Here is a 23,086-nt window from a genome sequence, read left to right as displayed (position 1 = left end):
TTCGATTGGGACAACACCAGAATCCCAGGACAGGCCAAACAGAGACACGCACGGGAATTTCTAGAGGCCTGGCTGTCCACCAGGAAGGCCATCAACAAACACACAGAACTAGACCCTATATATACACACACCATTGTGAAGGAAAACCAGAAATTAGGTAATCAAATCCAACGGACCCCAGAGTTTAAATACCAGGTGGGAAAACACAACAACGCTTCATTTGGAGGCTGCACTAATGTTACCCAGCAGGGTAATGAAACGTCTGCAAACTAGCGAACCAGCCACAGCAGAGGGAATTTTGAGTGAGGGATTAAAATGTGGTCGCTGATTCCATCAATGAAATGCCTGGATAGCATGCCTGGAGAGTTGACACCAGCCATCCAAGTGATGTCGTCACTTAATATTTATTGTAATGTACTTTCTTTCTCATCAACGTGGCACCTGACAAGCTGTTGAAAATAAAATTGAATTTTCAGGTAACATGTTTGAATATGTATTAGACAGATCCACTCAAGTTTTAAAATGATATTGTGATCAGAATTCTTTATACCAGAAGTATCATATATAGATTAAAGTAGATAGTTTATGTTCATTCCCTCTGTCTACAAATAAGAATATACCCTTGTACTATGCTTTTAAGTGAATTGTCTTTCGCCCTTTTCCATAAAGTTTTTATCTGTTATCCTGACTATCTGGAGTTGAAGTTGCAAATTAAAATTAATTCTTTCAAACTGCCAACTGCTGATTATTTAAAATCTTTATCTCTTTAAATTTTTCTTTCTTTTCTCATTAAAACCCTCCTATAGGTATAGTAAGCTAAATTACTAACACTGTAAAGCTCTGCAAAGACCATCTTCTTTCACCTCTGAAATGCCACTTACTACTGCTGAAGTCTTCATTTATTTGCTGTGAAAGCCCTCAGCTATGCTTTATTACCTCCAAATTTGTTGTTTCAGAATTCCTCACTGGGTTCATCAAACATAGAACTGTACAGCACAGGAACAGGCCCTTTGGTGCATGATGTTGTGCTGAATGTGACGCCAAATGAAATTAATCCCTTCTGCCTGCCATTGGTCCATATCCCTCCATTCCTTGCATATTCATGTGCTTATCTAAAAGCCTCCACCACCACTCCTGGCAGTGTGTTCCAGACTCCTGCCACTCTCTGTTTTAAAAAAAACTTGCCCCTCACATCTCCTTTGAATTTTCCCCTCTAACCTTAAATGTATGCCCACTAGCATTAGACACTTCAACTCTGGGAAAAAGATTCTGACTGTCAATCCTATCTATGCATTTCATAATTTTATAGACTTCAGTCAAGTCTCATGACTTCTGACGTTAACTTCAGCAGATGTAAAACATTCTGCTTCCTATATCCTATTCTGCATCAAGTTGCAATGTTACTTGAGTCCCCTTGTGGCCTAGCCCCTATGTAAAGTGATATTAGTGATATTTTCTACTCATTCTATTCAAAGACGTTATAACACACCTCTGGAGCAGGTGGGTCTTGAACCTGGCCTCCTGGTCCAGGGCTAGGGACACTGCCACTGTGCCATATGACTCATTCTTTGGATACCAGGAATCACCCAGTGCGTTCCTCAAGTAACCATTCTTTTCTGTTTAGTTTCAGTTAAGTAAAGTTCAACAGAAGTCTTAGTTGAACATGGATGTGTAAAGCAGTTGCGCCTGAAAAGTGGAGAAGACAATTTCGAATTATTAAAAACAGATTCCTAAGAGGAATCCAAATTGGAGCTTTGGCAAATTGACTATAGGGGTTTTTCAGCTTGTTTCATTTGAAATATTCAAACAAATTGTAATGACCCCAGCTTATGTTAGTACTGGACAAGTCCAATCCTATTCAGAAATCTGCTTTGATGGATTATTTTTTTAATTTTATCTAGGTGATTTCTCACTTAAAACAGCACATAATATTGCAGATTTGAGTTTTAACAATGTAGCTGTAAGAAATTGAGATAAAATAGAATAAATCAAACTATTTACATATAACAGAAGTTTAAAGGTTTTGATACGCATGTTTAAAAGAAATCCCATAAACACTCCTAAAACTCCCTCATTTACAATATTCATACCTTCTCCATCAAGAGTATAGGTTTAATTTAACTGTTACTTCAATTCCCAGCTTGGATAATTTGATAGCCTTAATCTGGATCCTTCATGTAACTGAGCTTTATATTCTGATCTCTTCAGGCTTTTATCCAGACACTTCTAGTCTGCAACTATTACTAAACTCCTTCCTCTTAGGAATCTGTTTTTAATAATTTGAAATTATCTTCTCCACTTTTCAGGCGCAACTGCTTTACACATCCATGTTCAACTGAGACTTCTGTAGAACTTTACTTAACTGAAACTAAACAGAAAGTTTTCTATCTGAGTTGGAACAGTTTTCCCTAAGCTTCAAAAAAAGAAGTCCAGAATCTTCCATTAGAAAGCTTAACATACTATGCTTTGCATTTTGTTTACTTGTACTCTTTTTCTAAGATAAACAAAAACCCATTAGCTCTTGGAAGTTCTGTCTCTTAAACTATTTTAAAGAAATCGTGATGGCTATGGAAATACTTAAACGTTCACAATTAAAGTCCTTTAAGTACACAGAAAACCCTATATGCCATTGGTTCAAAATTCCAAAATCTAAACTTAAAAAAAGTTAAAATATATAAATCACATATCCTACATCATAAAATGAAATTGAATTTGGTGTATAGTGATAACTAAGTGAAGACATCGCTAACTTTTCCTTCCTTAACCGATTTGAGTGCTGAGGAGAATTTTAAAGTCTAAAATGTCACAGATTGGTAAATGTACTGTGATCTATTTAGTCTGTGATTCAGATCCTAAGAAAATTGAATGTATTCTGCAAAGGAGAGAAACAGTCTTTATGGAAAGTAGGTGAGTCAAATGCCAGGTGCAGGGGAAGACAAGTAATGTATGAAGCTTAGATTGATGTGTCCAGCAGCCGCAAGACAATGATAGACCTGAATCTTAGAGGAAAGTAGATATCACAGCACAATTATAAGATTATAAAAAGTAGGGGAGAGTAGGTCATTCAGCCCTTAATGTCTGCTTCACTATTCATTCAAGATCATAGCTGATCTGATTATGTCTTTGATTCCATTATTTTTGCTGCATTATTCCTCTTCCCCCTCCCTACCCCAACCATAACCTTTGATATCCTTGTAAATCAAAAATTTAACTTGCCCTTGAATATAATGACTCAGCATCCAGTACTCCCTGTGAGAATTCCAAAGATTAACAGCTCTCTGAGAGGGAAAATAAGATCTTGCTTATCTCCATCTTAAATGGGATACTCCTTTTATTTTTAAATGGTGCCTCTTCGTTCTAGGTTCACAACTGTTGGGAAAATCCCAGCACCTACCCCATCGAGTCTCTTTATATACTTTATGTTAATAGGACCACTTCTCGTTTTTTTGGTTGTTTTCTAATCAACCTGATCAGAGATGTTCTATGATATGGTTATTTTCAAATTATTTCATTACAAAATTCAGCAATTTACTACCAACAATGCTACTGTGTGAAAGGGAATTTAGTTATGTTCAACAGTAGGGTTGTTGTTGTTGGAGAGGAATATTTGCAAAATTTCAAACGTCTGTATTGGCAATGACATTATTAACACTCATAAGTGAAATCTAAGCGTTTTACAGGGCCACCTCAAGATGGAAGCTAGTAGTAGAGAAAAGGAGACCATTGAAAAGTAGAGTCTGAAAGCCCAACTGAAGGGTGTTTTGGATACTTTTGAAAGCAATACAAAAGAATTAAATCTAAGAGGAGGGAACAAAATAATTGAAGGCACTGTAACTGATAGTGGATGGAATGAAACAGAACAAGGAATGACTGTTGTTGGAGAATCAAACCAGCCATGCAAATCACAAAAACCTGTGACTTGGAAATGTGAAGTTTTCTGGCATTTGCAAACTTGGTGAGAAAAGAGGAAATGGAGGAATGAGACTTGTTTCTTTTCTGTATATTGGTAGAAAGGTCAACCATAAAAGACTATGGAGAAGTTGCGGTTGGTATATTGGGGTTATGGTATTGGAATGGAAGAAACCGAGTGGAGCAAGGATGAGCAACTTTCCAGTCGAAAGAAAATGGATTTGATTGAAGATCCACTGTGGTGAAAGGCATTTGTTTTTAGTCAGTATAGCATATTAAGGCTCCATATGTCTTGATGAAGGTTGAGATTGTTGATGCATTGCTAGTGTCAGCGGCCAGGGTGAATAACTTCTATTTTATTAAGTTCTGAGGAAGGGTCACCGGACCCGAAATGTTTAACTCTGATTTTTTTCTTCACAGATGCTGCCAGACCTGCTGAGCTTTTCCAGCAATTTTGTTTTTGTTCTATTTTATTAACTTTGAACTGAAGAATTCCCTCCCTAATGGCATTGTGGGTCAACACACAGCAGGTGGACTGCAGCCGTTCAAGCAGGCAGCTCAACATCGCCTTCTCAAGGACGACGAGGGATGGGCAATAAATTCTGGACAGCCAGTATTGCCCACATCCCACAAATGAATAAAGAGAAATTATAAATCAGAAACAGAAGAGGGACAGGAGCTTATGAACTAGAAGAGGACAGCATAGTGAAAGATAGAGCGAGTGTAACTAATAAAAAGAGAGATCTGTTGTAAAGTATTGATTATAAGTAATTTAAATACTCAATTAACTAAAAAAAATGCAATCCTGTATAAAACAGAAGATCTTGGGAACATATTTTTTAGAGATTTTACTGGGAAATGATTGGCCAGTTAATTATATGTGTTCTTGAAACTCAACTGAACTTTTTCTCTACTACATTGAAGGCTGCAGAGATCAACGTACCAACTCAGTTTGTTGGTAGCTGATTGTTTCTCTAAATAGAAGTACATCAAATTTTATAGTAAATTTTAAATTTTTTTTGTACGTCTCTTCTATTTCCTTCTGAGGGCCATAACTTAGCCCCATGGTAGGTAGTAACCCCTTTGGTAGCTAATCTAAGTGGCTGTTTTTAAAAATCTATTCATATATATTAGATATGCATTAATATTTTATGATTGTAAATCGTGTTAATGTACTTGTATTTTAATAAGATCTGTGAGGAAGCAGCAAGATGAAATTTATCTTTTATTTATTTCCTTGTATCTCTTTTCTATTTCTTAATGACGCTTCCAAAATGCGGTGATACTGGGGTTAATTTTAGCACCTTTGTTTCACCCATCTGAAATGGCTGAGATAATTGGTCTTCAGGCACAGCTGATCCTCTGCTAGATTTGTTTACTCTCTTCCAGCATAGTTGATGGAGGAGTAGTTTCAGCAACCTCACCTACATTTTGCATTTGATGCCACTTGTATGCTCCTTGTTTGTATGACATGTCGGATGTACTGAATCTCAGCAGTGTTGTCATAGAGATGCAGTTGGAGTTCTGTTAGTGAAAATACTGCATGACCAGGAAAGCAGCGTTTTATGCAGATTTGGTTTGCTTGGTGTAAGTACATTTGTTTTTACTGGGACTACAGTATGCTTTGTTTATGTTTCTGCTGTTTTTGTCACCAAAAGCACATTTGGTTTATCACACCCCATGTTCTTGAATAATTAAAACACTGCCATTTTACAAGTCTTTACATAGTCTTGGACATCCAGCGAATGCTGTCAAAGTAACGCATCAGCAGTGAACTGCAGCGCCTTCAGTGCTATACTCAAAACAGTGTTTGGTAAAATGAAGTGTCTGATTTTATTTTGCTTACGATGGAGCTTTTGTACGCAGTAAGAACAAGACTAAAATAATGTTGAAGCTTCCCTTTCCAGACACTAAATTATCCATTTTCTGTCTTTTGACTTTTATTTTTTCCACTTAGGAACTTGACACTTGGACTTTGAGTTAAATACTTTTAGTATAGATACATTTGAATAAATGTATTGTTCTCCTTTCATACCTTGAACTGTGTTATAGTTGAAAATACTCATGAAATTCTGGCATTGTCTCTGTTTTGCTTGTATCTGTTGAAATTTCAGTGGTGGAAATAAGTTTGATCATTGAAATAAGGTTGATTGGTTGGTCAGTTCAATTAATTTTGGAGTTGTACAATCTTTCAGTTTATATGGATGATAGTTTCTAGATGAGCTATTGAGTTAATTTGGATGTTTGAATAAAATTTTTTGTTCCTGTTTCAATGATGTTTTTGACTTAATCTAATCAAGCTACAGTTTATGATACCTTCATGATTCTTTACAGCTAATCGGAAATCTGGTTCCAAGCATCCAGCAAACCACGGTAGTTGCCATTGGGGATCACGGACCCAGAGCTTAAGCAAAGAATCTGTTCACAAAGACGTAGACTTAGTGACCAAACGCATGTTATCTGCCAGGCTTCTGAAAATTAATGAACTACGAAATGAGGTTACTGAGTTACAGGCTAAGCTGGAGGATTTGCAGAAAGAAAACAAAATTCTAAAGCGACTTCAGTATAGACAAGAGCGAGCCCTCAATAAGTTTGAGGACACTGAAAATGAGATTGCAATGCTCATATCCCATCATAACGATGAAGTTAGGGTACTTCGAGAACGACTTCGAAAATCACAGGAGAAAGAAAGAGCAGTTGAGAAACGTTTAAAAGATACTGAGGAGGAACTTTATCGCACTAAAAGCACACTTCAGAAATTAAAGAAACTTTCAGAAGACAAACATCTGGTGGAGCGAGATGAACTGGCACAGAAACTTGCCAAAGCTGAAATCAAAATGGAAGAAAGTGAAAGAAAATTGAAGGTAATGTTTAATGTTTATCTTGTATGCTTCGCATCAGACATGTTTTTGCAAGAGGTAGGTGAATATCTTTTTCCTATTTGTAGGGTGGTGTATCAGAGTGCATAGGACATGGGACTGAGTTTTCCCATATGCTGCTTAATCAATGTAAGTTCTGTCACTGGATCATTGCAAGAAACTAAATTAATGTATAGCTGCTAAGGTACTGAGGCCTGACCAGAAAGAGTTCCAAAGCTGAAACCTTAAATGATTCAAACTTTGTAAATCTTGTGATCCCAAGTTCAATATGTTTACAAAACTCCATTCATTGACGCTGTGCGCTTGTCTTCTGTCAACATTTGTTCGTACATTTTGAACAACAGTTTGAACAGTCATAATAAGGTTAACTCCGTATTTTAATTGCTTCTTATTTTGAGAGCCCCAAATAGGACTTGTCTTATGTTGATGGTATAATTAAGCCCTGACTCCTTAAGGATGCTAACTTTGCATTGTGTGTCTGAAGCTGAAATGGAGTTTGAATATTTTATTATGGACAGTTTGGTTGTAGGAAGACTGATTTCTTTGTTCAGTGAGCCTTAGTAGCCCAAACTAATAAAAGTACCCATTTTCATTAACCTTAACCATTCAGAATTGAAACACTTATTACGTCTTTGACAGAATTTAACATTATGAAATGAAGTGAAAATCCATGTCTGTACTGGTTGCATTTTGGTCAAATTCACATAGTGCAAATATCACTGTATTGTGATCCAGCCTGCCAGAACAGCTGCTTGCAGAAGAATAAATCAGTAGTAATGTGTTTCAAGGATGTGTGCAATGAAGTGGTAAATCCTTTGAAGTATAAGTAGAAAATGCAGGAAATACATAACAGGTCAGACTACTTCTGTGGAGAGAGTAGAGTCCAATGGCTTTTTGTCTGGAAGGTGTTAGACATGTAAAAAGTTTGAAGCAAATAGAGAGACAAGGTAGAGATGTGGGGGAGGAAAGCACTAAAGGGAAGGCCAACAGTGGGGAGTGCAGCAGTGCTTAATTGACACCTTGTAGTCAGCTGCCTCTATATTCAGTCAATCATTTGATGCCTTCCAGCATGATGCCATCACCTAACTTATTTTCCTCTCATTTGGTTTCACCAATCCAAAGGGTTCACCACCTCCATGGCACATTGGATAACTCTGCAATCACCTCAACATCTAATTCCCATAGCACTTTTCTGTGTAAGCACAGGTGTAGCAACACATGCCCTTTCATAATCTGTGTCATTCTGTTCAATCAACAAGAATGACCATCTCTTGTATTCTACTCTTATTAGGTCATACTTTTGTCCTTCTCTCTGCTGCCTCTATCTTTCTCCTAAACTCAGAAATTGCTTAAAACATTTTATGTCTCTAACATCTTCCAGCTAAAATGAAAAGACATCAGAGCTTTCTCTTTCCACTTATACTGCCTGATCCTCCCCTGCCCAAGACATTTTCATACCCCATCCCTTCCCTACATCTCCTGACCCTCTGTTGTGCTTATCTCTTTCACCCACCTTCCCTTTGCCCTCTCCTCTCTTCTTATTCATTTTCATATGTTTGTCCTTGTTTGAAAAAGCTGTCAACAGGATGATTTGCAATATAAGTTGGGTCATGTCATTCTAAAATGAATGTACGTCATATTGACAGCTGCAGCAAGGGAGTTGTGAAGGAACAATTGTGGTGTAAGCAATGAGATTTTACCTATTTTTGTTAAACATCTATACTGTACTAGCATGAAATCTGAAGCAACGTTTGTGTTTTAATAAGATAGTTTAATTCAACAAAAATAGCAATCTTCAGAAACACACTCAATATCCTGAATTAGGCTGTCTTCAAAAATACCATCACTTAGAAATCATTAAGTTCGAAGGCTAGGGACAGATAAACATCTGTGCTGAGAAAGTTTAGCTGGAGTTGTGATTTTAATTTTTTTCTATCCTAATATTTTATTAATTATTTTCTGTTTATACTAGGAATGATAGATCTATTATATTAGAGGTAATAATTTTTATAATATAAACTCAAATGATCGAATTTTAGGATTCTGAAAATTAACTGTCCATAAAACTACAATTCTCTCCTCTCCTACCCTTTAAATCTGAATTGAACCATTTTCTCAGATTCCCAGAGGAAATTATTCTTGCTGCACCATGGACACACTGAACATCCACAAATTCTGAGTTGGCCTTTACGTTCAAAGCCATATTCTTCAAACAGTGGGTAAAACCTGATTTTTCTAATGGAATACAGGAAGCCTTTGGGCTTCCCAGCTGGATGCCCAAAACAAATCCTACAAACTTTTTGTATCTTCATTGCAGCAACTGTGATCAATTTTGTGGACCATCTGCTTGTAATTAAAATTGTATCCTGCCCCAAATGAAAGCCAAACCTTCAGTGCTGCGAAGAAATAGGTACTTAAAAACAATTCATTTTGAAGATATAGTGAAGTTGAAGACAATGTGTAACATAAATTTAACTTTCTAAACTTGTCTCTCACATAAAGGAACTGGAGAGAAATTTGGAGCTAACCAACCACAGCTTCCTTAGGCAAGTTGCCTCTGAGCGGAAGAAGACGCACGTGGCTCAGGAAAATATTCAAAATCTCCAGGATACAATCCAGTGTCTTGGTCAGAAACTAAAGGTATTTCGCTTTATAGTGGCGATATCAAAAGGACAAAATTTCTTCTGGTCCATTAACAGTAATACAGGCATTTTCAAAGATTAAATGCAAGTTATAATGGGAAATTGTTGCTTGGTTTAAAAATTCGTGGTTTCATCATTGATGTTGTTAGTTACCCAGTCAGAATAAATTTAACATTATTGTTAAAATCAAATTTCATAAACAATATCGGGAGGCTTTGGACAAAATTGTGATTGTAATTTATTTAATATAGTGAATGTGTAATTGGTAATTGCCATTTTAATTTTCTGACTATTTACTATTTGCATGTATTTCTGATCAAGACACAGTCTAAGCTTTTGTAAGTGTCTTGTGATGTCAGACTAGGGGAAAGCAGTAGATATGTGTTGATTTTAAAAAGGTTTGCCAGTTAAGTATACAAAATACAGAACCCCCACTTGTTAAAGACTGTATAATAATGCAACATATAATTTATTGTAATTTTGTATATTTTCTAATGAACAGTTTTTTGTTTATTAGGAGATAGAAACCAGTTAATATCTAATACTGCTAGTAGGGTGCTAAATACTTAGGAAATAAAGGTTAATGAGGCAAACAGCTGATGTGAACTAATTCCAGCAAACTTTTTAATTAACCGGCCCCTATGGGGCCAGGAGTGTGCCGTTTGATCAAATATTCAAGGTGATCAAGAGGCCCACCTAATCGATGTAAACAGCACAGTAAGTAATAGAAATGTAATTCAGGGTTACAGACATCACTGTTATACTTTTATTTACAGTATAAATCACTACTTAATAATGCGACTTTGTCTTAAATAAAACTTACTGGCATACAGCCTTCTTACTTGCACCTTCAACTGACTACTCGGACATTGTAGAGATTGTGATAATACAGTAAACTTCCGGTATTTCAGGTGTATAATTTTTGTTTGTTTGTCAAGAGTTTATAAAGTGCCAGTTAAAACAAAGTTTGCTGTAGTTGGTTGTCTTAAAATATACTGAAAGAAGAGGCAGGGCTTTTGTGGTGCAGTTTTAGTGTCATTACCTCTAAGCCAGAAGGCCTGGGTTCAAGTCCAGAGGTGAGTAATAACATCTCTAAACGGGCTGTTTAAAATTCTATAATGCAGAAAGGAGGAGGATTTATTGTGTGTATTTGGTTGAAATAAAACTCTAGCTAGAAAGTGGACTTTGAAAGCATTCACATTCTAGTATGCAACTAGTTAATTGTTTTCCTAATTGAATGGATAAGACATGCAGGCTTTCTTTTTAGAGCTTCTACTTCCTCTATAAAACTTCGTTTCCATGTTTTAGTAGTCTTTATTTAAGACACTATTACAGATGGACACCCTAACAATATTGCAGCAATAGTACTCAAGACTTGTGCTGTGTACAAGCTGCACACCTAGCCAAGTTTTTCCAGTACAGCTACAACATTGGCAATAACCTGACAATGTGGAAAATTACCGAGGCACGTCCTGTGCACAAAAATGCAGGGCAAATCCAACTTGGCCAAATATGGCCCAACCAGTCTACTCTTGGTCATCAGCAAAATGATGAGAGGAATGGTTGACACTGCTGTCGAGCAGCACTTACAAAGGGGAATAACCTGCTACCTGAAGCTCAGTTTGGTTTCTGCTAGCACTATTCAGATCCTGACTCATTACAGCCTTGGTCCACACATGGACAAATGAGCTGAAATGCATGGTGAAATGAAAGTGACTAATCTTGACATCAAAACATCACTTGACTGCGTACAACACGAAGGAACACTGCCAAAGCTAAGTTGTGAGTGAATCTGGGAAACCTGGTTGGAGTCATCCCTAGCACAAAGGTTGATGGCTGTGGCTGTTGAGGCCAGTCACCACTGCTGTAGTTCCTCAGGGTAGTGGTCTAGGCTCAACAATCTTCAGTTGTTTTATCAATGATCTTCCCTATTTCTGACTTTATGATGATTACACAATATTTAGCAACGTTAACAACATCTGAGATACTGGTGCAGTCCATGCTCATATCCAGAAATGCTTGGACAGCATCCATGAGTTGTGTTAAGTAACATCTGTGCTACTGAAGTAATAGGCATTGACCATCTCTAGCAAGTGAGATTCAAACAATCACCCCTTCATTCAATGACCGTTCCATTGCTGACTTCCCCACCATCAACATTCTGAGGTTTATCACACCAAAAATTGAAAGAACCAACCATTTCAATACTATGGCTACTAGAGCAGGTCAGAGGCAGGAATTCTACGGCACCACCATAGAAATACCACCACCTTCCAATTGACCTCCAAACCACACTCCGTCCTGATTTGAAACTATATCACTATTCCTTCACTGTCACTGGGTCAAAATTGTAGAACTCACTTCCTAACAGCATTGAGAATGTACCTATCTTTCAAGGACCGCAGCAATTCAAGAAGCAGCTCACCAAATTAAATAAATGCTGGCCCATCAGTCCGCATCCCATGATCAAAATGGCACTGATGAGAAAAGCTGAGAAAGAAAATATATGGCAGAGATAAGAAGCAAAGAGGTATTGTGGCCTGGACTGATCTAATAACTGTTGAGGTTGGTTGGCTCGCCGAGCTGGTTTCTTTTTCGCAGACGTTTTGTAACCATTCTGGGTAACATCCTCAATGCAGCCTCCAATGAAGCGTCGATGTGTTCTCCCGCCTGGTTTTTAAACTCTGGGGTCCGTTGAGATGGATTGCCTCACTTCGGGTTTTCCTTCTAAGTGGAATGTATATGTGGTCGAGCTCAATACGTTTATTAATAGCATGCTTTGTGGAGTGCTAGGCTTCTAGGAATTCTCGTTCCTGTCTCTGCCTAGCTTGTCCCAGGATTTTGGTGTTGTCCCATCCGAAATAGTGGTTCTCCTTGTCCATGTGGATTGAGATGAGTGAGTACTGGTCGTGTCTTTTTGTAGCCAGTTGGTGTTTATGTACTCTTGTTGTTAGTTTCCTTCCTGTTTGTTCGATGTAGTGTTTTTCACAGTCACTGCAGGGGATCTTGTAGATGACATTGGTCCTGTCCATGGCGCGGAGTAGGTCTTGGGATAATGGATATCCAAAAAACTGGGTCAGAAGGTGCCTACACGAACAACATCAGAAAGATACTACATGCACCGACAGACTCATCACACTACCCTACATCAGGAACACATTGGAACTCACCACAAGACTCCTACGACCACTGGGCATCAGAATGGCACACAAACCCACATCAACCCTACGACAACTGCTCACCCGAACTAAAGACCCACTCCCCGCCATGGACAGAACCAATGTCATCTACAAGATCCCCTGCAGTGACTGTGAGAAACACTACGTCAGACAAACAGGAAGGAAACTAGCAACAAGAGTACATGAACACCAACTGGCTACAAAAAGACATGACCAGTACTCACTCATCTCAATCCATGTGGACAAGGAGAACCACCATTTCAACTGGGAAAACACCAAAATCCTGTGACAAGCTAGGTAGAGACAGGCACGAGAATTCCTAGAAGCCTGGCACTCCACGAACCATACTATTAATAAAACATATTGAACTCGACCCCATATACATTCCACCATGAAGGAAAACCAGAAGTGAGGCAATCCATCTCAACAGATCCCAGAGTTTAAAAGCCAAGTGGGAGAACACACCGATGCTTCATCGGAGGCTGCACTGAGGATGTTACCCAGCGTGGTAACGAAACATTTGCGAAACAAGAAACCAGCTCGGCGAGCCAACCACCCTCCACACCCACAACCCGAGCTACAAATCTACTCCAAAACCTTAGTGATCTAATAACTTTTGGGTAGTTTTCTTTTAATGTTAAAGGATACTCTCCAATAATTTGATTAGCAAATTCTCTGCTCCATGTGAAACTTTGCTATCGATATCAAGAAAATATAGACATGATCACCAAACTTCTAAATTAACTACTCCTAGCCAAGGTGCCTGTGTTAGACTAGTGAGAAAGATATATATAGGCTGAAGTTTGGCTGTTTCTTCTAATGTGTAAATATTTATTACTGTTCATATTTATTAAAAGGAGAAGGAAAAGGAACTGGATGCGAAGAATATTTATGCCAATCGCATTCTCAAGGCATCACCAAAGAAAGACACTGAAAGTGTGCCTAAGAAAAAAGGTATTGTTTTTTCCCCTGTTGCTTTTGCTATTGTCTGGGCCAGTACTGAGTTGAGTGTACAAGTCATGTGCATTTCATAAAATATAATTAACGTGAAGTGCAGTTTACTCATTTAGATAGCAAGCAGCACTATTTTGAAAAATTAGAAAAATTTATGTAACCTAAAAGTAAGGACACTAGATTTTAAAAATCTTATTGTGTTCACAAAAGAAGTCTGTAAAAACCATTGGTCAACTGTCCTGTAATTTTATTGACTAGCATCAGGACTATATATTACTGTGCAGAGATTAACTTCAATAAATCTCATACAAACTGATCTTAGAAACTCAGGAAACCTAATAAATAGCTTTTCTCAAACTTTGGATAAAGGTATCACGACCAAGGCTACAGCTTTAGGCTGACTGAAAAAGTTAAATTTCTGTTGAGTACATTAACAAGGTTTGTTAAAGGAAGATTGAATTTGAATAATTTAACTTAAGCAAGTATCAATGAGGATCCATGAAAGTAGCACACTTGATGTAACCTACATAGTCTTTAGCAAGACATTTTTACGTTCTGAGGACAACACAGGCTAGAAAAGGATGTAGACAGATTAAGTAAGTGGACAAGATGACACATGGAGTATAATATGGAAAAGTGTGAGTTATTCATTTTGTTGATAAGAATAGGAAAGCAGAAATGTTTTTGATGGTGTTAGTCAAATGTTGATGTTGAGAGAGATTTGGATATGCTCATTCAAGGAGCTCTGAAAATTAGCATGCAAATACAGTAAGCAACTAGGAAGGCAAATGGCACACTGCGTATTATTTGAGGTTGTTGGGTAAAGAAACTACAATTTAGCTTGAAGATGATGTAGGAAATGTTGAGCAGGACAGCAGGAGGAAGTCTGTTAAATGCATGGTAATGTTAAGTACATCATAATGTTGGGTAGAAGTAATGTATTAGGGGTCTTGCAATGAATGGTGAGGTAGAGAGGAGAGAGGCTAGAACAGCAATGAGCAATGATAGGGAGTTGGGGTGTTGGGGTTGAGGTGGGTAGCTTGGTGGTTCACAGCAGTAGTGACCGATAGAGATACGGTGAATTGGATTGAAATCTTACTCTTAGCAGTCTGGGTTTGAAGTTGTGGTCTATTAGTGTGAAATGAAAGCTAATCCATGAAGAGTTTTGAGGATTGCAAACCTGTTTGGGGTTGGTTGAAGATTGAAAACTTGGTAATGGAAGGAGAGTGTTTGTTTGCAGATGCAAAACTTGACATTGAAAGTGTAGAAGTTGAATAATTTGTTAAGGTGGAGGGGTTTTTCTCAGTAGGGGGAGCTGAAAACATACCCATTTAACATGATGGATGTTTAAAGGTAGATTATTTGCTTGGTGTATAATATGTTTGTAAGGAAGGCACAATGATGTAAATAAAGAGTTGTCAGTCCTTTTTCTGGGTACATATTCCATGCTGTGTGATGAGCGCATGTCTGCATCATGCAGGTATGATCACTTAACAAAGTAATTATATACGCTTGCCTTCTTGGACAGAGCGATGAGTATAGGTGTTCAGAACATCGTATTATGGCTGTACAAGACATTAGTGAGGCCACTTTTGGAATACTGTGTACAGTTCTGTTCATCCTGCTGTAGCAAGGCTGTTGTCAAATTAGATAGGATGCAGAAAAAATTTACAAAGATGTTGTCGAGTTGGAGAGTTTGAGTTATAAGGAGAGGCTGGATAGGCTGGGGTCTTTTTCCCTGGGGTGTCGGAGGCTGAGAGGTGACCTTCTAGAGGTTTAAAAAATCATGAGGGGCATGGATGACATGAATAGCCAAGGTATTTTTCCAAGGGCAGGGGAGTCCAAAACTAGAGGGCATAAGTGTAAGGTGAGAGGGGAAAGATTTCAAAGGGACCTGAGGGGCGACTTTTTCGCACAGAGGGTGGTGCATGTATGGAGTGAGCTGCCAAAGGAAGTAGTAGAAATGTGTACAATACAACATTTAAAAGATGTTTGGCCAGGTTCATGAATGGGAAAGGTTTAGAAGGATATGGACCAAACGCAGGCAAATGAGACTAGTTAGGTTTGGGATACCTGGTCAGCATGGACGAGTTGGACCATAGGGTCTGTTTGTGTTCTGTATAACCCTATGAATCTGTAACTAAACTCTGAAGGCTTATTTATAATATAAATATATTGAACCAGACATAAAAGAACATTGTAATGCATGAAAGACTACTGCAGGTAATGGAACATTGACACCAATACAGAACTAAATGACATGTTTCCTCGTTGGCTTTGGTATATACCTGCAAATATATGCGTTGTCTCCAACAAAACAATTAAGTGCTAACACTACAATCTACCAGTTTTGTCAGACAAATCACATTTGTCCTAGCCAGTGGTTAAAAACTAAACAACTCTCTGCAAATTTCATATTCATTAATTAACTAAAGCAGTCAACTAAAAGGCCTCCCTTTCTGAATTAAACTGGGTTTTAAATAACTGAAGTTTATTGCTCTCATCTGCCTTGCCAAAAGAGATTGACTCACATTAATGAATAATAAAAAGTAAATAATAACTTACTGGATAAATTGTTTTTGTGTCTACATTAGCAACAGTGCCCATCACTGCAATTGGAGTGCAGACTGAAGAGTACTTCTTGCCTTTAGAGTTCCCAACTCCACCCCTAGTAATGAGTGGTGAAGAAGAACTGACAATAAAAGGAGAATATTCACAAATGGTATGTTTTACTTAATATGTATGCTTTCTACAAAATGGTTAAGAATTATGACAAATTACTTTGAAGTGAATATTTGATTTAAAAAGTCTAATCATGATGAAAAAGCTAAACATTGAGGTTACAATGCAGATACCTGTGTGATGGACAGAACACTGGAACACCAGCCTTTATAAGCTCTCATTTATGGAGATACACTTTGCATGTTGTACCTCTCCAATTGTTGACTCCTTTTCGCTTATTCCTGTATAAAAAATATTTTTAGTTAATCTGTTGGACATGTTATGACACATCTCCACTGCAGTACCTCAAGGCCCAAGGATCTGGGTTCAAGTCCCACCTGCAATGGAGATGTGTATATATCAACAGTGGTAAGTTCACAATTATTGTCCATCTCTTGAATGCATGTAAACATTCAGTTGATAAACAGTGAACATAATGATGATTGGGGAAAAATGTTCAGTTGTGTGTAAGAGCTCTTCTAGATATAAAAAGAGAAAAAAGGAAAAGGGCTCTTGTGGCGCAATGATAGTGTTCTTACTCTGGGCTATAAGGCTTGGGTTCAAGTCCCAGCTGCTTCCGCAGTATATCACTACACTCTGAACAAGTTGATTAGAAATACCAACAAGAATAAACAATTAACAGTCAGCGATTCGTATTTTATAAATGTTTATCTTGGCCAGAAGGTCGGAAAGTCATACATGCACTAACTGCATTGAATGTTGAGGTCACATTAGTGATTTTATAGTCATGCAATTGTCCACCATCATGTCTATATTTGAAAAGGTAAAAAAAAACTAATGTCTGTACTGAATTGAATTCTAATAATTTTACCCATTTGAAGAGACATTTGAATTCACTACAGATTATACAAAGGTGGTACAATTCCTTCTTATCAAATTGATCAGACCTTTTTGTCTTCAGTCATTCTCATCCCTGGGCAAGACAAGATCTTTCCTTAGGAATCTCTTTCTCACCACAAAGTGGCAGAATCAAAAATGCACATGTGGTGAAATATAATCTCTGAACACAAACTGGTTCAGCCCCATTTTCCAATCCAAACCAGAATGGAATTTTGGTTTGTTTTCAATATATTTTTTTTCTTTGCAGTGAGCATGTACCAAAAATACATTGTTGCTTAATAAGTTATTCAGATTTAACCCTCAAATTCAGTTGCAACCAATAAATTTATTTAATATAAATGTAAAGTGCTGGAGAAACCTGGCGAGTCTGGCAGTATCTGTTGACGTTGACAGTCCAGGGTTCCAAAGAAGAGTCATATAGCACTCAAAACGTTAACTTTGATTCTGTGTCCATAGATGTTGCCAGACCTGATGAGTTTCCCCAGCACTTTCCATCCTGGCATATTCAGTACTTTGTTTTTATTATAATGGATGTATTTCTTCTCTTAATTTTAATTACCTTTTATTTCTTTTGTTTCCCTCAAACTTTCTGTGCTGTTTTTCATGTTCCTTTGAGGACATTGGCATTTTGCTGGACAAGTATTTTTGTGATGCTTTGTGTACTCAGCCCCATAAACTTTAGTATGAGGCTGTTTCTGTGTCAGCGTTGAGCCTAATGTTTACTTCATTTGATGTTTAATCATGACCTCATAACGTATTGATGCTACTGTTAGTGAGTAGGAGTTATGAATAATCCCTAATTCAGTGTCAAAACTAATCATCCTGCCTTCTCCTGCTAAGATCTGGTTAAGATTTGTTATGGTACAGAGAAGAAATTCAATCTAGAGGTTTTCAAGTTTTCAAAACTCATCTACTTAGGAAAGAAACTCAGCCATTGGAAAAGCTTTATCTATTTTTCTTTTAGTTCATCCTATACTGTACTCCATTCTTCAAGAATAAAATGGACAATCCTTTTCAATACTTTTGTTGAGTCAGCTGCTAATAGACTCCAGTGTGATTCAACATGACTGTCTGTTGTGTGGGAAACATGCGTGTGTGCCTGCATAATGTCACCATGTGACATCATCTATAAAAGCATTGACATTTTGTACTGTTTCAGTGGGTTTGAAGGTACATGTTCAGATGTGGAAAACTTTTCTCTGTGAAATTAATTTGTTACTTATTCTTCAGATTCCTTCATAAAAATGCTATTTAACATTAGTAGACTATCTCTGTCTGTGGAGTGTTCACGGTGAGTCAGTGGTTTTATAACCAAAGCAATTAACAGAAGGGTTAGAGAGTTAGACAGATAGATATTTGGGGGAAGAAAAGCAAGAGATCCAGGGAAGAGAAACATAAAGAGAGAAATTATCCAAAGGAAATTGTCATTCCAGATTGACAAATTGTACCTGTGGAAACTAGAAACACTAAAGAATTAGAAGATAAAATAATGTTAGAAGATTGGGGATCAAAAGCAAATTGTGTAAAGTGAAACATTTTAAAAGCAGACCATTGGACACTTGCTGGAAACGTGGAAATATAAACAAAGTGCTGGAAATACTCAAAAAGTCAAGCGTCAGTTGTGGAGAAAGAAAGAGTTAATGTCTGTTTCAGAGATAGTAGGAACTGCAGATGCTGGAGAATCTGTGATAACAAAATGTAGAACTGGATGAACACAGCAGGCTAAGCAGGAAAGCTGACGTTTTGGGTCTAGACCCTTCTTCAGAAAAAGGGTCTTCTGAAGAAGGGTCTAGACCCGAAACGTCAGTTTTCCTGCTCCTCTGATGCTGCTTGGCCTGCTGTGTTCATCTAGCTCTACACCTTGTTATCTCAGTTAATGTCTGTTGACAGTTATTGACCTTAAATGTTCACTTTCCTTTTCTCCACATATGCTGCTGCACATGCTGAGTATGTTCGCCCTGTTAACACCCCTCTTAATCTTACAAACCTCAGTCATGCCCCCAGCCCCCAGTCTTCTGTGTTCTAAAGAAAACAATCCAAGCTTATCTAGCCTCTCCTTATAGCTCAGTTTCCCTGTGCCAGGCAACATCCTGGTGAACCTCCTAAACCCTGTTTAGTGCTATCACATCCTTCTCATAGTAAGATGACCAGAACTGCATTGTAATGTCATTGGATAAATAATCCAAAACCCCAGGCTTACATTCTTGGGACATGGGTTCAAATCCCAAAGTGGAAGGTGGTGAAATTTGAATTCAACAGAAGATCTGGAATAAAGGATTGGCCTAATAGCATCATGTAGTAAAAAGCCACATGGTTCATTAATGTTCTATGGGGAAGGAAATCTACCATCCTTACCTGATCTGACCTAAATATGACTCCAGGCCCACTTAAAATGCCCTATGGGCAATAAATGCTGGCCTAACCCTGTTCCCATTAAAATTTCTTTTTAAGTTATAAGCATGTTAATTTCCCACCTTGACCTCATGCTGACCTCTTCCTTCAGCCATTACAATGCACCTCAATGTAGGCATGAGTAAAAGAAACCACTCCCTTTGACTCTGCACCACCAATTTATCATTTAATGTTTCCCATAATCCATTCCAACACAGACTTTCTCTCCATCCCCAAAATATTGACTTTTTTAAGCTATTATATTTATAATTTTTCCCAGTTCTGATGAAAAGTCAAGAATTTTCATGGTAAAACAATTCCAAAAGCCTACAAGTTAAAGATAACTTCTTGGTAAAGGTGAAACTCAGTCTTTTATTTTACAGGTGGCATACTTAGATGCAGTTGCATCCTCTGTTTTATGGCAGAGATTTCCAGATTTATGCTATCCTTGGTGTGGAAAAAGTGCTTTCTAATTTCATGCCTGAATGTTCTAGTTCAAATTTTGAAGTCATGTGCCTTTGTTCTTGATTCACCACCGGAAGAAATAATTTGTCGGTATGTGACCTGTCATAATCCTTTCAACATCTGAGAAGACTTGATCTGATCATCCCTCAGTCAAGCCATACAAGCTAAGTTCACGCGACCTGTCCTCAGAATTTAACTCTCTAAGGCTTTTTATTGTGGTGAATTTGCATTTAACCTCCCACCAAGACATTTTAAGGAACATGCCACAAGCTGAATATAGTACTCTTCATAAAGTTTGAACAAGACTCTGTGCAACTAATTCATAACTTAAATGTTCCAAGCCTGTTGAAATTGAGGCTAACATTCCAGTTGTTTCTGAGTTACCATTTGTATCAGACTCCAATTTTGTACTGATTTGTATCTTTTAATTCCCGAATCTCTTTGATCTGTAACTGTTCCAGTTTCAAACCCTTTTCTTGGGTGCCTGCTGCATTATCTCCAACTCTTTTCTTCATTGCTTTACCTTTTGCCATTATGATTTCTCCACTTCTTTGCCTGTACTGCTGTTTCTCCTTCAGTGATAGCTGCTATGCTTCAAGAGGTGCTGCATTCCTCCATCTAAATATGCCACCTGTAAAATAAAAGACTGAGTTTCACCTTTACCAAGAAGTTATCTTTAACTTGTAGGCTTTTGGAATTGTTTTACCATGAAAATTCTTGACTTTTCATCAGAACTGGGAAAAATTATAAATATAATAGCTTAAAAAAGTCAATATTTTGGGGATGGAGAGAAAGTCTGTGTTGGAATGGATTATGGGAAACATTAAATGATAAATTGGTGGTGCAGAGTCAAAGGGAGTGGTTTCTTTTACTCATGCCTACATTGAGGTGCATTGTAATGGCTGAAGGAAGAGGTCAGCATGAGGTCAAGGTGGGAAATTAACATGCTTATAACTTAAAAAGAAATTTTAATGGGAACAGGGTTAGGCCAGCATTTATTGCCCATAGGGCATTTTAAGTGGGCCTGGAGTCATATTTAGGTCAGATCAGGTAAGGATGGTAGATTTCCTTCCCCATAGAACATTAATGAACCATGTGGCTTTTTACTACATGATGCTATTAGGCCAATCCTTTATTCCAGATCTTCTGTTGAATTCAAATTTCACCACCTTCCACTTTGGGATTTGAACCCATGTCCCAAGAATGTAAGCCTGGGGTTTTGGATTATTTATCCAGTGACATTACTAATTGTCAGTGCTTCTCCTTTGTGGTTAAAAGACTACGTCAAAATCAATAAGAAGAAATGTTACAGGGAAAGTGAGTGGCCAGGAGCAATGTTGGCCTGCTAAAAAGTGCCAAGTTTGATTCCAGCCTTAGGTGACTGTCTGTCTGTGTGGAGTTTGCAGACTCCCCCCGTTGTCTGCGTAGGTTTCTTCCGGGTACTCCGGTTTCCTCCCACAGTCCAAAGATGTGCAGGTTAGGTGAATTGGCCATGCTAAATTGTCTGTTGTGACCAGGGTCGTGCAGGCTAGGTGGATTAGCCATGGTAAATGTGAGGTTATAGGGATAGGGTGGGGATCTGGGTCTGGGTGGGATGCTGCTCAGAGGTTCTGTGTGGACTTGATCTAGCAGCTCAAGACTGGGCATTCATGATGCACTGTGGGCGATCAACAGCAGCAGAATTGTATCCAGGACAATCTGTAGCCTTATGGCTGGGAATATCCCCCACTCAACCATTGCCGTCAAGCCAAGGAATCAACCCTGGTTCAATGGTGAGAATTGGAGAGCATGCCAGGAACAGCATCAGGCATACCTGAAAATGAGATGGCAACCTGGTGGAGCCACCAAAGAAGACTACTTGCATGTCAAATAGCATAAGCAACAAGTGACAGACAGAGCTAAGTGATTCCACAACCAAAGGATCAGATCTAAGCTCTGCAATTCTGCCACACCCAGTCATGAATGGTGGTGGACAATTAAACAACTCCATGCAGGAGGAGGCTCAACAAATATCCCCATCCTCAATGATGGAAGAGCCTAGAATATCAGTGCAAGAGACAAGGCTGAAGCATTTTCAGCGATCTTCAAGTGAATTAATCAACTTGACCTCCTCGTATGGTCCCCAGCATTACAGATACCAGTTTTCAGCCAATTTGATTTATTCCACATGATATCAAGAAACAGTTGGAGACACTGGATAGTGCAATGTTCTGTGGGTCCTGACAACATTCTGGCAATAGTACTGAAGACCTATACTCCAGAACTTGCTGCTCCCTTAGCCAAGCTCTTCCGGAACAGTTATAACACTGTCAGTATTCTACAATGTAGAAAATTACTTAGGTATGTCTTGTACATTTAAAAAGCCGGACAAATCCAACCCAGCCAGTTATTGCTTCCTCAGTCTACTCCCGACTATCAGTAAAGTGATGGAAAGTGTCATCAAAAGTGCTATCAAGCAGCACCTGCTCAGCAATAACTTGCTCAGTGACGCCCAGTTTGGGTGATTTCACTGCAGCCTTGGTTCAAGCATGGATAAAAGAACTGAATTCCAGAGGTGAGGTGAGAATGAAAGCACTTGACATCAAGGCTGCATTTGACTCTGCGTGGCATCAAGGAGCCCTAGCAAAACTGGAATCAATGGGTATTAGGGACAAACTGTCCACTGATTGGAGTAACTCTTTGAACAAAGGAAGATGGTCATGGTTGATGGAAGTCAGTCATCTTAGCTCCAGGACATCTCTGCAGGAGTTCTGCAGGGTAGTGTCTTAGGCCCAACCATCTTCAGCTACTTCATCAATGACCTTGCTTCCATCATAACGTCAGAAGTAGGGATGTTCACTGATGATTGCACAATGTTCAGCACCATTTATGACTCCTCAGATACTGAAGCAGTCCATCTTCAAATGCAACAAGACCTGGACAATGTTCAGGCTTAAGCTGACAAGCGGCAAGTTACATTCCCACCCCACAAATGCCAGGCTATGACCATCCCCACCAATAAGAGACAATCTAACCATTGTCTCTAGACATTCAATAGTGTTACCAAATCTGAATCCTTGACGATCAGTGGGGGTTACCATTGACC

General features: G+C 38.3%; 1 protein-coding gene across 2 annotated transcripts in view; it reads left to right on the top strand.

Annotated features, from left to right (window-relative positions):
• Positions 1 to 23,086, top strand: part of lca5 (lebercilin LCA5) — a 78,079-nt gene that overhangs the window by 20,421 nt on the left and 34,572 nt on the right. For both annotated transcript variants that reach the window (XM_048597254.1, XM_020528217.2), the window contains exons 4-7: positions 6,244 to 6,773; positions 9,291 to 9,428; positions 13,467 to 13,563; positions 16,158 to 16,285. In XM_048597254.1, coding sequence (XP_048453211.1) covers positions 6,244 to 6,773; positions 9,291 to 9,428; positions 13,467 to 13,563; positions 16,158 to 16,285 — 893 coding nt within the window. The remainder of the gene's footprint in view (positions 1 to 6,243; positions 6,774 to 9,290; positions 9,429 to 13,466; positions 13,564 to 16,157; positions 16,286 to 23,086) is intronic.

This window comes from Rhincodon typus, chromosome 5 (assembly GCF_021869965.1).
Source record: "Rhincodon typus isolate 14 chromosome 5, sRhiTyp1.1, whole genome shotgun sequence".
Classification (NCBI taxonomy): Eukaryota; Metazoa; Chordata; class Chondrichthyes; order Orectolobiformes; family Rhincodontidae; genus Rhincodon; species Rhincodon typus.
Note: the sequence above shows the minus strand (reverse complement) of the source record. Positions and strands in the feature narration are given on the sequence as shown.